This window comes from Aspergillus terreus, genomic scaffold, assembly GCF_000149615.1.
Source record: "Aspergillus terreus NIH2624 scaffold_17 genomic scaffold, whole genome shotgun sequence".
Taxonomy (NCBI): Eukaryota; Fungi; Ascomycota; class Eurotiomycetes; order Eurotiales; family Aspergillaceae; genus Aspergillus; species Aspergillus terreus.
The window spans coordinates 1-14,347 of record NT_165940.1 but is presented as its reverse complement, the minus strand read 5'-3'; the positions used below and the strand labels follow the sequence as shown (position 1 = coordinate 14,347).

The 14,347-nt window shown below is 46.2% G+C and overlaps 2 protein-coding genes across 2 annotated transcripts; both read left to right on the top strand.

Moving 5' to 3' along the window:
- Positions 1–6,740: 6,740 nt before the first annotated feature.
- On the top strand, positions 6,741–9,894 carry ATEG_10228 (uncharacterized protein; the record flags this gene model as incomplete). Its single annotated transcript, XM_001218575.1, has 9 exons — positions 6,741–7,181; positions 7,234–7,401; positions 7,463–7,828; positions 7,879–8,273; positions 8,322–8,607; positions 8,675–8,893; positions 8,971–9,228; positions 9,287–9,602; positions 9,659–9,894. The coding sequence occupies 9 exons, from the start codon at positions 6,741–6,743 to the stop codon at positions 9,892–9,894; spliced, it is 2,685 nt and encodes an 894-aa protein (XP_001218576.1).
- A 1,024-nt stretch (positions 9,895–10,918) lies between these two features.
- On the top strand, positions 10,919–14,296 carry ATEG_10227 (uncharacterized protein; the record flags this gene model as incomplete). Its single annotated transcript, XM_001218574.1, has 2 exons — positions 10,919–13,123; positions 13,284–14,296. Coding segments are annotated over 2 exons (3,218 nt in total), but the record flags the coding sequence as incomplete, so codon positions are not given.
- Between the last annotated feature and the right edge of the window lie 51 nt (positions 14,297–14,347).

Sequence of the window (14,347 nt, the reverse complement as noted above, 5' to 3'; positions counted from 1 at the left end):
TCTTGAAAGATACTAAATCCTGAGGTTAGCGAATTCCGCGAAGGCATTTCATGCTTCATACTTGATAGTAAGGTTAATCTATTACTAGATACGTAGGCCTAATATATTTACCTGCTGCTACCACCTAACAGCCAGAAGCAGGTGAGTAACCTTTTGGAATCCGTTTTCTGCAATGAGTGTAGGAAAGATATACTGCAATGAAGTAAGTACCTCTATTGTATATATCCCTTTATTACTATTCTAAGTAAGCTAAAGGTATTTATTATATTAATAACCTATACTAATGGAAATGTCCATCTTCCAGTAATATCAATAATTATCATATATCCTAAATCTGCTTTAAGATTTTTGGGAGAGAATGTCAACTCGCAGAGGATTATATATTATATAAAATAAATTAAATAAACATGTCTTCTAATTGCGTAAGACTCGACATAGGCTTTAAGTTCAGCCTTTTTTTATATGTGGTGTGATTGTTGCCATGATCCAATAGCTGAGGCAAACTACTCTTGTACGTTCAGCCCTCTCCGGAACTACCTTGAACGCAATTCTGATAATATCACATTGCTGAGCCCCTGAGAATGACAATTTAGATCTCTGTTTTTATGTTACAAATCTAGAGTACGACATTACATTCCCTCGCGTGCTGCCATGATATTATTGGGGCCGAGAAGCATAGGCGCCAACATTACGCGCCTGACACCTAAGTCTGGCTTGCAGAAAAATACAAAACCTTGTTCTGCAATCACTGCCAGGAGCCTTTTGTCCGTCAGATACTACGTATCTGCGCCAGTCATTTCAGCTAAAAGCCGTCTGAGTTTGTTGGGCTTGTCAATTATCTCCATTATATTAACTAACCTTTTCTTGTACATGTGTTACGATGACAACTTTGATATTTGCTTTAGGTGTGCGTCGAAGGCTTTCCCATGTGAGAAAGAGGGACACCTACTGCATTAAGTATGACTTTCTAAATATGGGGCCAGTCTTGCTCAATTTTCTTCTCCTAGAATTCTTCCTGGCGTCAGGTGGGGACTCGTTTCCTGGGTTGACAATGAGATTGAAGCAACAGAGGCCTTCATCAGATGGTAGTATGTCTTATCGATGTAGCAATTCCCAGGTAGTTCAATGAAAATATTGCGTTTTTCTTATGCCTGCAACATTGAACTCTTTCTTAGACCACAATTTCCAGCCCCTATCTCACATCCTTGTATGTAACATAATCTGGCGCCTTGCTTTTTTATGCCTTAAGGGTACCCAAACGTCTTTTTGAGTTGACTGGTGTGGTACAGATGGAAGCATCTACTGTCTATGGTCATATATCACAAGTTCTGTCTTAGTTATTATGATAGTTATAAATTGAATCAAGAGCAACGGCGGCGGTCTACGCGACGTTAAATCCAAAATTTAGAATCCTTACAGATCCACATAAGGACGATGAGCTGCTTCTGGCAACGATCAGGAGTAAAGCTCGCCAGAGAACAAAAATACAAAGTAAAGTGCTCAGGAGTAAGAGGCATGACTAAAGATGACACCAAGTTCCCCGTGCTTTTCTATGCAATGTTTCACAATAATCTTTCTGGATACAGTCTCCTGGCAGACTATCAGAGCTACCCAGAAACGTAAATTCATGAATCTTGGATACCAGACGAGTGGTGATCAGCGGCAAACCACAGGACCTAGGTTAAAATCAATGAATTTTAATTAGCAATATCGGTACCCACCAGGTGGTTGGCGAGCGGAGTTTGCGGAACAACATAACTAAAGGTTGCTCAGACTAAATGTAATTCACACCTCTAGTACGCCACTCTCACCTATTTGGTTACCCCTTTTATAAAATGCTCAAGTCTATCGATAATTCTCTCAAAGTCGTGAGCTCAGTAAACAAAACCCACGATCTCTTCAATGGTCGTGGGCCCACTGTCCCTGGTTCTTGACGGCTTAGATTACCTACGGGTGTGAACTGATCAGTGGTCAGGCATAGTTCTTCACAGCCTATAATATTACTTATGCTATAATATAATCCATAAGATGTGTGACTGGAATATAGTGACAACACAGGCATTTGTGAAGTAGTCCTGTTGCGTTGCTTTGTATGCCCACTGTTATGCTGGAATTAGGAAACCGTTATCAGTCTGCCAATAAATTCTCCAATCCCTGTTGGTAATCTCATCTCCTCTCAAACTGTTTAAATCTGCGTCAATCAATCAGCATCGTGAACCTCGAAATGACCAGTGCACTAACATCCCAGTGGAATGGACGTTTCGTTTAATAGCTGCGGCTTCACGTTGTTCTTTTTCTAGTTCCAATGCTTGCGCTTCCTGCATTTTTGTCTTCTCGTCGGCCTCGCGCTGCTGGGCTGATGCGATGTTAGGTTCAAAATTAACACCGTGCTGAGTAGTTAGGTGACTTATCTTTGCTTAACCAGATCCCTAATCTTCCAGCAAATCTTGGCTCCTAGATGTGTTTCATGTTACTATTTGCCTTGATATTCATATTGTTCTTTAGTGGAGAAGAGGGATCACCAGCAGTTCAGGAGAAACTCACATGTGCAGGCTGCCTGTGAGCAGACTGATTAGGATCAGGCTGTCCATAACCAGGCTGTCCATACCCAGACTGCGCGTAAGCAGTCTGATGAGGATCAGGCTGTCCATAACTAGGCTGTCCATAACCAGGCTGTCCATACCCAGACTGCGCGTAAGCAGTCTGATGAGGATCAGCCTGGCCATAAGGATAGGTGCCGTATGGATAACGTCCAGAGTAAGACATTTAGTAAATGGATGCTTGGGACTTTGGGACAGAAATATAATTGTGAACGCCAGGAGCAGGGTGCCAGATCGGCTTAGGGGTTTAAATACCTACGGAATTTGGCGCCACTCGAACTATTATGTCAAATAAATGGTTAAGGCAAAATAGATTGGCCTAAACTTACTGAACTACGCCAATGTCCGACGCAAACTTGCTAATTGCTCAATTCCGTGGTTAATGATGCGCTCGTATTGTCAGAGGAGCTCACAATAGAAAGGGTTTCTAGTGTCAGCCAATAGCAGTTTCACTGCTCCAGACCCTTTAAGAACAGGTGACCAGTTAATAGTATGATCTTCGTGTTCTAGACCATTGACGTGAACTTAGGAGGGGTTATATCATAGGGTGTAATGCCACCCAGATCGTAGCGTGACGGGAAAGTTTAACTATTCTCAAAACAGCCTTTCGCATGCCACTCATTAAAGAAACCCTGAGTATCTTCATGTATGCTGATGCTTTTGTTATATGTACTAGATTACAACACAGGCCTTTTGGTATATCATGTTAACTATAAAAAAAATCATAAATACCACAAGGGCTTTGTTTTGTTAAACATATTGGCTGTTGCGTTCCTGAAAGGAAAGCACTAATATACATCCGTGCGTTACCCAATACAGCACAGTCCATGCTTTGTCATGCATAGTAAAATTGGCTACTGTTTGAATTCATTTGGCTATCTTTACTTTTCTTGCCTTAACTAATTGCGATTCTGCTCGAAGGTTTTCAATAAAAGGTGCATTGAAATGTCAGTGATGAGGCACACGATGGATCCATACAAATGTCAATTGATTTAATACTTAGACAGAACATACTCCTCCAATTCTCGCGAACGTTGTTTACCAGTAGGGTAGAAACCGAAGTAGTGAAAAGGCAGAGCCCGAGACGAAGCAGACACACATTCCGCAATGAAAGTTATTCGACAATGGGATAATATTTCCTTATACTTCAGGTTTGGGTAGGCACACTTCCAATGAATACCACTTCCACGGCAGCAAACCTTTAATAAGCCTTAGCAGACTGCATTCACTGTGGGAGAAAATCTTAACTCACGCGCTTGTGGCAGTAAAGATTTCGACCCTGTTCGCTGAGGTGACAATAGCCAAGGTAGCTGCAAAAAGCCCTGTAAATCCTATCATGATGCCGATTCTGGCCCAGATAGTTTTCACCAGATATAGAACTATGACAGTTAAAACCGGTATCACAGAAGAAATCATCACTGTTGGTACTCTGCTCACACCCTTCAGGAAGGAGTCAGAATAGTATTCAACAGGGCCAAGCTCTAGGTCGTGTATTTTGGAACGCTGTTACTGATTCAGTTTGTGTCCTCTCGCTGGATTGCACATGTAAACCAGCCTACCTTCCTTAGGCATTTTTTTAGTCTAGGGCCTAGTGCTGTGATCATTGAATATATTGCCTGGGACAATATATCGTTGTCTGTGTCCCTTTCGCCCAATGAAACAAGGTCATTTTCTCTTTTCAAGGTAAAGGCCTCACTACCCATTTGAAAGTGAGAGCCACCCTCTGGAGCCTGAAGCCACTGGCGAAGAGAACGTAAATTATCCTTGGTCGGTTGCTTCAATTCTGATATTTGAGCAAGCTGTAATAGTCTTTTGTCTAACAAGTATATATCGTTTAGTGTCGTCCATCGGAAAACGGGGAAATACATATTCACGCACTGTATTCCCATAGCTTCTTGCGAAGTTTGTTCAGTACCTGGAATTGAGCATCGTTACTACTTCCATTCGAGTTCCGCAACCGATGAAAGTAGTTGCAAAGTTGTTTGTCCCTCAGATCACTTGAGGTAGAGTCTTCGCGCCAGATATCTAGCAACTCAACTCGAAGCTCGAGAAGTTCGGCTTGGAGGCTGAGGAGACACCACATGTTAAGATCGCCAAATTTTCGGAATATTGCTGCTTCACTGTAAGTGCCCATGAATGTAGCCAACTTTGGATAGCCTTCTAAAATTTCAGCTGAAGGATTCTGTGATCGCCCGGCCAACTTTGAACTGTTTCCTCCGGTCGACATAATGAGTTCAGAGTATGAGCCAGTTATTTGTGATATATAAAGAAGGTTCTCTGGTGAAGCAGTTTAACATATGCCGAGGGAGTGGGGTGGGGCTTTTAGATCCCTCTCCCTCCTCCCTTCCCCCTCCCCGATGATTCATAGCTTGCAAGTCACCCTTGCCACAGCAAACTGGGAGGGGGAGGTGTTCCAAAGGACTTCTATGCGCCGACAAATCTAAATTCGAGAATTGAATAGGTTTGGGGTTTGTGGTTTGTGATGTCATTTCATTCCAGCTAATTTAAAAATCAGGAAATAGATCCCAGATCTCTTGCAAGTTATTCGGTCACATGATGCGCTACATTTGCTTAAAACTATAGTTGAACCAGTCGTCTTCATAATAGCTTGTAATACCAGCATTTCCCCACTCTAGTATAGAAAACAGGTACTACTAACACTATAACACCAGAGTCGCGAAGTAACCGTCACTGCCCCTACAACCTCTGGGCCCGCAGAGGCGGTCGCACATTCTACCCGCCGCTAGCCCGGTTCAGCGACTAACCGTACGAATAGGGATGCACTCGGTGCGGGTTGGGTACAACCCGCAGGGTCAGAATTCAACCCGCGCGGGTTTGCGGGTTCTAAGGATATTAACCCGCACCGCACCACAACCCGCAACGTTTGGAATAGTCCGCACCGCGCAATCCGCATTCTATAATACTATACCTAATAGAGTTATATTACATCGGCCACTAAACTAACTATGGTTAGATCTATCCTTTATGCAGTGCGGATTGTCCGCATCGTGGGCAACCCGCACTCTCAAAATTTTCATCGTAAACGAAATCGCGTATAACACTATCAGTTTTAGATATTTTATTATTTAGAGTGGTGGAACTGAATCTAGATATCTAAAATAATAGGGCGACATACAGTATTATTAAGAAAAATCAATGGTGTAGCGTAATCTTATGAACAATCAAGAATACGGATCTGTTACATAGGTAGATATATATATTATGGTTGCAGATTAGGGCTACAGCCGTTGGAGAGATCAGATTCTTCCATAACATTGGAATTTACTGAAAATTAGATATTCTTCGTCTAATATATTAAAGTTGTAACTATAGCCTACGACTAAAAAACAGGTACAAGAAGCAACAGGTTATTTAAGATCCTTAAATTCGTTTAACAGACTACGTTGGTAACCAGATAGTAGGGTGTCCATTTATTCCTTAGAACTGTTTTAGAAATACTGTTATACTCCTAAGTAGTCCAGTAGTATATATCTAATTTTTTTTTCTAACTCTTGACTGATAGATCGAAACCGGCTGGGGTGAAGCTGAGGCAAACAGAAAATTTACTGTGGGCTGCGTCGGTCGCTACCTCGCCAAACAGAAAAAAATTTTTTTTTTTAATTTTATTGTGGGCTGCGTCGGTCGCTACCCTCGCCAAACGAAGTGAATCAGCTTAATTGGAAATCTACCCACGGGTAATTACATTCAGATTACGTAATCAAACGTCCAACCAATTAGATCTCTTTCCTAAAATAACATCAATATCTTTATTCACTACCTCTTTATTCTCCCATTCACTTAATGGTTCAAAGATCGCGGCAAATTCCATTGATTCACCATGGGTAGACGACATAATGAAATGCGACCTCCAACGGCTTTATCTATTACCTCCCATTAATTCCTCCATGGTTTAATCCATCTTCTCTCCTCATCCCGGTTTTTCATTCTTGCACCCCATCCTTGAAAATCGAGGTTATTCGTCATCTACCCCCTTTCTCTAAAATCGCTCACCCTGGTCTGTTTACTGGCGTTTAAGCCCCCAATTCTACCCGTGGGTTAATTTCAGAGTATCCACTCTCGATCTCTCTACCCACTTAGCCCCTTTCTTGTCAGCCAATCCAGCACGTACATGACGCCGTGATGGCACGAAAACGACAAGCGTCGGGTTCCAACTCCGCCCCTCCCAGTTCTAAGAAACCCAAGCAGGCACGCGGTAAAGGCAAGAAAGTAGGAGAGCCTACTGAAACCGCTCCTACAGCTGGCGTGATTGTAGAAGATACAATCAACCAGGCCCTGGAAAAAGCCTTTTTAGGAACTATATTGGTGGATGTTCGGTACCTCAGTGTCCAATGGGAGAACCAAAAGAGAAACAGAGAGCTCCAGCCCAGTTTAGTCGCCCGCCTTAAAGAGGCATTCAAGAATGGGATCAAGAGATATGCTATTGAGGATCACCTGAAGGCGACTACTACCGAAGCTGAATTTGATCGTCTCCTTGAACTCAACTTTCCTCTCAACGAAGAACGGAGAGATGCTGATCTTGCCCATCTTCGCACTCGCGCAGCGACCCATTCTAGTCTTAAGGTATGAGTTATTTCTACCCATGGGTTAAATCTGGACTAACCTGATTTAAAAGGACACTATGCTTCATGTGACAACAGTGCCACCCGACACCCCACTTACCCTGCGAAACGGCCAACATCGGGTGCAGGCACTCGTTGAACTTTGTGATGAACAGAAGGAGCTTGCGGCGGCCGGTGCCTTTGACGAGTCTGGCAACCCTATTGGCGAACCAGTCAACGACGTGAGCAAGCCCTTAATCTACCTATGGCTAGAATCTGAACTCCACTAACCTGTCATATTAGGATTATCTGTGGGCTGTGGACGTTTACGACAACAGCCAACTCCAGACTGAGACCCTTGATGCGTTGATTTCCAACCGCGATGTTGTTCGAAAGAATAACTCCGAAGGCTATAACGCGCTCAACATCATCACATACATCGAACAGTTGGATGGTAAAGAGAGAGCTGAGCGCCTAAAGGCCACCAACTTTAAGCGGTGGCTGAACAACGTCTTCGGGGTAAACCTCACATACACAACGCGCATGATCTCTGTCCTGAAGGATAAACACCTGTCTAAGATGATCCGCTACTATTGTGGTACGAGATATGGAGAGAACGTTTTCAATTGGTCCTTAATGTCTCGCATCCAAGCGGGAAAGCAGACAGAGGTAAGTAAGCCCCTATATACTATTTGATTGGAAAGTCTGACTATGGGTAGATGTGGAAACTGGAATTCAAAAAGTTCCAGAACTTTTGCTCCACCATTTTTGGGGTCAAACATCAGAACCTTATCGCGTACAGCGACTGGAAGCTAATTCTTGCTCTGGACCAGGGCCGTCCACTTGGCCAACTGAGACTTCTTTTTTTCCCTAAACGCGAAGATTACTGGGTGGAGTATACTGATGCTCCCCCGGGAAAACGCAAGACACCGTTCCCAATCTCGAATGACTACTCTAGCAAATTGGAACTTCCCAAACTGGATTCCCCCATTGTTATCCAGAATCAGGAGTTCTCCAACAGACGGCCTGATTTTCTGGTCAATCTCTCTGACGCGTCATACAAGGATGTTTTCAGAAATCTCCATACCCATCAGAACCTCTACTGCCCCACATGGTAAGGTCTTAAATCTGCCTATGGTTAGAAACCTCTGACCGATTATAGGAATAATTGGGTTGATCTGGAGAAAAATGTCTCGTCCGTTGTGTCGAAGATCTTACATCATATAATGATGTGGATCGAGCCTTCCTGGAAACTCCCATCAAAGTCAAGTCATGAGTGGATATCATTCAGCTGGCTTGAACAGATTGAAGCGTTTGTATTCCCGGAAGAAGATGACTCGGCGTCTCCATCAGAAACATCAAAACAGAACGCATGGGAATTTCTTCAGAGTCTGTGGGAACTTGTCCGCAATGAAAACTTGTGGCAGGATTCAAGTCTCCAGTCCTTCGTATGTGAAGATTCTTTAGCGTCTTATTTTGCCCGATACCACCGCATACTAACTATAACTAAAATAGCTAACTGTACCCGAATCCACCTTGAGTGACGATCTTGAGGAAGATGAAGAGAATACCCCTAAGAAAGGTCGAAAGACATGGGAGAGCGATGAAAGACGCCATGAATATCTTCGTCGTTTCCAATATATCCATTGGATCCAGGTTGTGAAGTTGGTCATTGAAGCGCGACCAGGCTGTCTGCAGGGCTTCATGAGCGAATTTAATGATATCGACCGCTTGGTAGGTGATTCCTTGTTCTAATAATCTGCCTATGGGTAGATCACTGGTGCATTATCTAACATATTATTTCTGTATAGACCGCCGCTTATGAGCCATACACTCCTTGGGGGGACATTTTCAGCAAAATGAATTTCGCGCAGAACAAAATGTTGCAGAAGACGCCATGTCTCAACTCGATGGTGATTCGAAGTAACATTGCTTTACAAGGAGATGTTCTTGGCGCTATCGTCCACTACCGCCATCTGAAACAGCAGATGATCCTGACCTGCGAATGGGGCTGGAAAAAACCCGCCAAGAGGAATCCATCCAGACCATTGGTTTTAATCGCCTCTCCTGTACGTTTTCACCCTAGCCAAGTAATCTACCTATGGGCAGATTCTAACCCAGAATTAGGAAGAATACGAGACAGCGGTGGAAGTTTTGCAGGAACTCAGCGCGCTTCTGACCAAGTTCGGTTACAAACCTGACATTGACGATTGGAATGAGCATCTCCCGTCCTTCACCATCGATCGCTCAGAGGAAATTACCCGCCCCGAAGGTCTAACCCCCAAATATGGCTTTCTTAAAGCGAGACCCCCGGCGTACAACAGTCTGGAGGATGAGGCCAAGGCGATGGTTAAAGCTCTCCAGACAAGCATCGTGAAGAATCGGCTTGAACGGCCTTTACCAGCCAAAACTTTACGTCGTCTGAAAAAGACTTTATCTAAAGGTAAGTTTCTGTCCGCGGGTAGATCTCCATTAATACTAATAAGTATTATGAATTAGTTGATCTGGAGACTCCTCTAGAGGCACAGCCGGCTGAGCAAATTCTCCGTACTGATGGTACCGCTCTTAAAGGGGATGACTATCATAAATACCGTTCGATAATCCGAAAACTCCATATCAAGCTTCGAGAAATTTTGGATGCAGAAGACATTACTCAACTCAGGGAATGGCGCAAGGAATACAGGCAGGCTCATAATGCTTTTAACGTGTCTTGCTCTGATGAAATTGTCCGCTGAGATTTTGGATGACTATTCTGATTCAGGAGAGGGATCCGACGAAGACGAAGAAGAAACCGAAGGTGGGAATGGAGAGAATAGTGGAGATGGTGAGAATGGTGGAGATGGTGAGAATGGTGGAGACTAATTTCTGGCTATTCCAGCGGGATTTTCTAACCATGGGTTGATTGCTTTTGTGTGTGTAAAATATTTTTGTGTACGATACCCCTGTAGAGTATTCTGATTTTCTTATTACTCTAACTTCTTAATTTTTCTCCCCCTTTAGTAGGATATTATTACTTCTTCTCCTTACTCTTACTCCTTTACAGGTAAATATTAAGATGTCATCTTGTGAACGGGGTTCTAGTACCCTACCAGAGTCACAACAGTCTCTACCTTCATCTGCCATAGGGTGTTTGCCGACTAGACTTAGAGTCCCAACAACGTCGATGCCATGTAAAAATTCGCTGAGGTATAGAGTAGCTAATGCACAATCCTGCCCTTCAATCAGAATTTTAATATCTTCTTCCGTTCGCGTGGAATCGTTAGCCAAAGTTGGCAACTTTTGAGGTTTTCCGGGTGGAAGATTACTTAATCATCCCGCTCGACTTAACGTCTCAAAACTAAGCCTTTTTCGATTAAATTCCTCAACACTAAACTACTTTCAGATTTGTCCTCAACACTAGACCTATTTTGGTTTTATATTCTAATCACCTCTACTTCCTGGCATACTGTACACTGCTTCTTTCAACCGCTATGCTTTGCACATTCTGAACACTGGTTTACTTATAAGGGAAAGTGTAAGAACTTTCGGTCATGTCCGAAAACCTTGCTATCGGTTGCCCTGGCTAGGGAAGGATTGTAATAATGCGTTGTTTTAAGATCATCTTCGAGACAGAAATAGAAACCGACCTATTCATCCTGTTACCCCTTTTTCTTATTTCAACTTTCGACGACCAAGGCACTTGAAATCTCTCTATCTTATAGCGCCGCCTACTTTCTCTCCCCTCTCTTAGGCTTCGGTTCTAGTGATTCTTCCGTTATTATGTCTCCCCTTAACTCTACTTCCACCCGAAAGCGCGGTCGGCCCCCCAAGTATCAGTCTGCAGAAGAGCGACAGGCCGCGAAGATAACACGACAACGAAATCAGCGACAAGCCGCCCAAGCGGCTAAACGCAACACCTTCTTTGATGAATACTACTCGGCCGGTCCATCTGCAACTGGTGAACGCCCGATCGCTCTTGTTCCTGGCATAGCGGCGTTGTCGGTGACCCATGAACTGGAAGAGTTGCTCCCGCCGTTAAGCCCCGATTCAGCTCCTCTTGAGCTCGAAGATAGCTCTATCCTAATTGACGAGCCGCCTCTAGAGCTCAACAGTCTCGAACCTGCCGCTAGTCCTACCCCTAACCTTCCCGAAACAGTGCCCGACCGACGCACAGTGAGCACCTCGAGGGGTGATCTATCAAATTTAGAAAACCGGAAGGCCCTGCCCCAGCGGCTGCCGAGGATAGCGAGGATGTTTGCACGCTGGCACGCGTGCTGGCCGACCAGCTATATCAGCATCACGGCTGTTGTCGAGGAGTGCCATGAGCAGGCCTGCGCGGCGCACCAAGAGACGCATTCGGTTCATACCGGGCTGGGGGAGTATGTGGACCAGATTAATATCGCTGGCGATTTCCCGGATGTGCTGGGCTCGGCTACAATCGCGGCCCGCGAGTCCAATCTCGCCCAGCAAGTCACCAAGGCACGAAAACAACAGATCTACTGCGGCATCGATCCTCACAAGCCCGATGAATCCCCAACGCATCTCTGCGTGGCAGCCGACCATCGTCCCGATCCTTCCTTGGGCGTGACTGTTGATATCGATAGCGTGGGTGGGTTTGTCAGTAGTCTGGCGGTAGCTCGTCGGGGGATCCGATGGCATCCTACGCAGATGGCGGTGTCCGACCTCCAGTCCAGCCTGCATATAGATCCGGTTTCAGTCCAGTATTTCGACTCAACCGGGCAGGCCCACCATGTTCGCCGGCCGGTCCATCAAGTGCCGCACTATACCTTTGGTCGTCTAATTGGATTCGAAGATATCTCTCTGTATCTGCTCTTTCCCCGACTGTACCGGGAAGATCAGCAATCCAGCCGTCTGCTAGACCAGGATTTCCAGCAATGGACGGACGAAATCCTCCTCCCAATCATCAATCGGTGTTATTCCGGCGACCTAATCCAGCACTACCCCTCTAGCTTTGACCATAGCCGGCTGAACGCAACCGCCCGGGGAGTAGAAATGCGGTCCCAGCGAGTGGATCCCATCCCCCGCGAGCAGCTCCTTGCCTACTTTCTTCCTCCCGAGGCGCTTCCTACGATCTGGGAACAGATTCTAGAGGCGACCCACCGCCCCGGATGCCACCAGTTTCAGGATCTCAAGATTCTGATCGAGGGGAAAAACCTAAAGACCTTGACTAAGGCAGACACATTAGCCGATCTCATGGCGGGCTTTCAACAACACTGGCAGAACGCTATTAATGAGGACTATCTCGCTGAGCCGTTCTTCTACGACCTTGGAAAAGAAACCTGCCCAACCACGGCGAGCGAGCGAGAGAGGCCGCCGCAATCTTTACTCTGGCGGCGTTGTTGCCTGAACGCGTATAGCCAGTGGATCCATAGCAAGCAGCCAGCGGACGCGCCCCATGCTCTGCAGCACTTCTACCCAATCAGTATGCTAGAAGACACCGGCAGCCTGACGTTAGAGACCCGGCGAACATCACCGCAGCGGCGGGCCGGTCTCTATTATAGTCAATTCTACGCTAGTGTGAAAGAGGTCTTCGCCGCCGGCAATACATATCCATTTACCAATACTGCAACGGAGACCTTGGCGCTGGATCCCCAGCTTCGCAAGACGTGGCAGACCGTTGGCGGTGGTCTTAGCCATAATCCGATCGCGCTCAACCGGGCCTATCTCACCACAAAGCAACGGTGCCATGCTGCGTTACAAGGATCGGTCCCTAAGGTCTTTGGCCTGCGCGAAGAGCACCGGGTCTCTCACGCTTTATTTTGTCAGATTCTGCACGAATTTCAGACCCGGCAACAGTCTACCACCCGATTTCTGGGTTCTGGAGATCGGGTCGAGAGTTACTACGCTTTGCCGACCTTGACGCTTCTTCGCTGGTTCCGATGGAATATCAACAAGTTTTGTGTTGGGTTTGAAATGGTGTACAGCTTAAATGACCGGCATTTTGTGACCTGGGAGCATACCCGGGTCATGTTAATGTTCCTCCGCTGCCTTTCCATTCTCCTACTCCGGCGGCCTTTTGGAGCGGGTCTCCGGCTGTTGGCGCGATGTCTGGTTTCGCCCGGATCCCACCCAGCCGGACGGTCTTCGGCGGTGCGAGGGGCTGGGCTTCCAGCGGAATATGCAGCAATTTGGGTACGGCTGGTTCCTGGAGAAGATAGATTGGGAGATGATGGTGTTCCGACAGCCGGCCACGCAATACATCCAATTCAACAACCCGTCGCTCCAAGCCGCGTACCACGCGCGTTATTCCCAGGTGCGGGATGTTCGCACGGACTTCATTCGCATCAGCCAGATCCACCAGTGGATGACCGAGTTTAGCAGTATTCCTACCTGCCAAGACTATCTGCAGAAATATCTGCGGCAGCTGTGTTTGCGGGCCTTTCGCAAGGATGTTTTTACGCAGATCAAACGGCTTCTAAAGCCCGAATCCGTCACCGTAGCGTTAGCGGGAGAGACCCCGCTCTGCTGGCCGAGTCTTGAAGGCGCGCTGCAGGCCCAACACTGTCCGCCCTATATTGCGTCGGGGAACCGCATGGCGGTCAAACATATCAATGTCCTTTTTACCTGGCTATGGGAGTGGCGCGATGGCCGATTCGAACGAAAAGGATGGGATCACAAGCCCTACCGACTTCTTTATCAAAAGAGCTTCGAGGTGATTACCCTTATCCAAGGCAAGGACGCCGCTCGTCAGTGGAAACAGGGTCTGAAAGATTCCTTTATTCAGAGCCATTGGATGCTCCCCTATCCTCAGAACAATAGCTTCATGCGAAAGTCGAAGGAGAGTGGCCAGGTGATGTGGTGGTCCAGCGTGCATCGCGGGATGGATCTGTACTACCACGAGCTGAATGTGTTTGACCGCCCCTTTCCGGCGTCCTATATCAAGCATCATCCGACGACCGGTTGGAGCCCATCGCAGCCCTCTCTCGCCCATCTTGACTATACAATTGAACCTGAACAGCGCCTTCTGCATCTATCAGATCCCGAGCTCTATCAGACCCTACGCGATCTACAGAGCCAATGGACGTCGCTAAATAGGCCGCCCCAACGACCGGTACACCAATCTTCGCGAGTAATTTTTGAGAATCAGGAGCGGATCCAGAATCCATTTGATCCGATCACTGGTCCGGTTGAGACATGGTCGATCTCCGCGTGTAGCCGGAAGCTCCATCCCGCTCTATATAAATATGA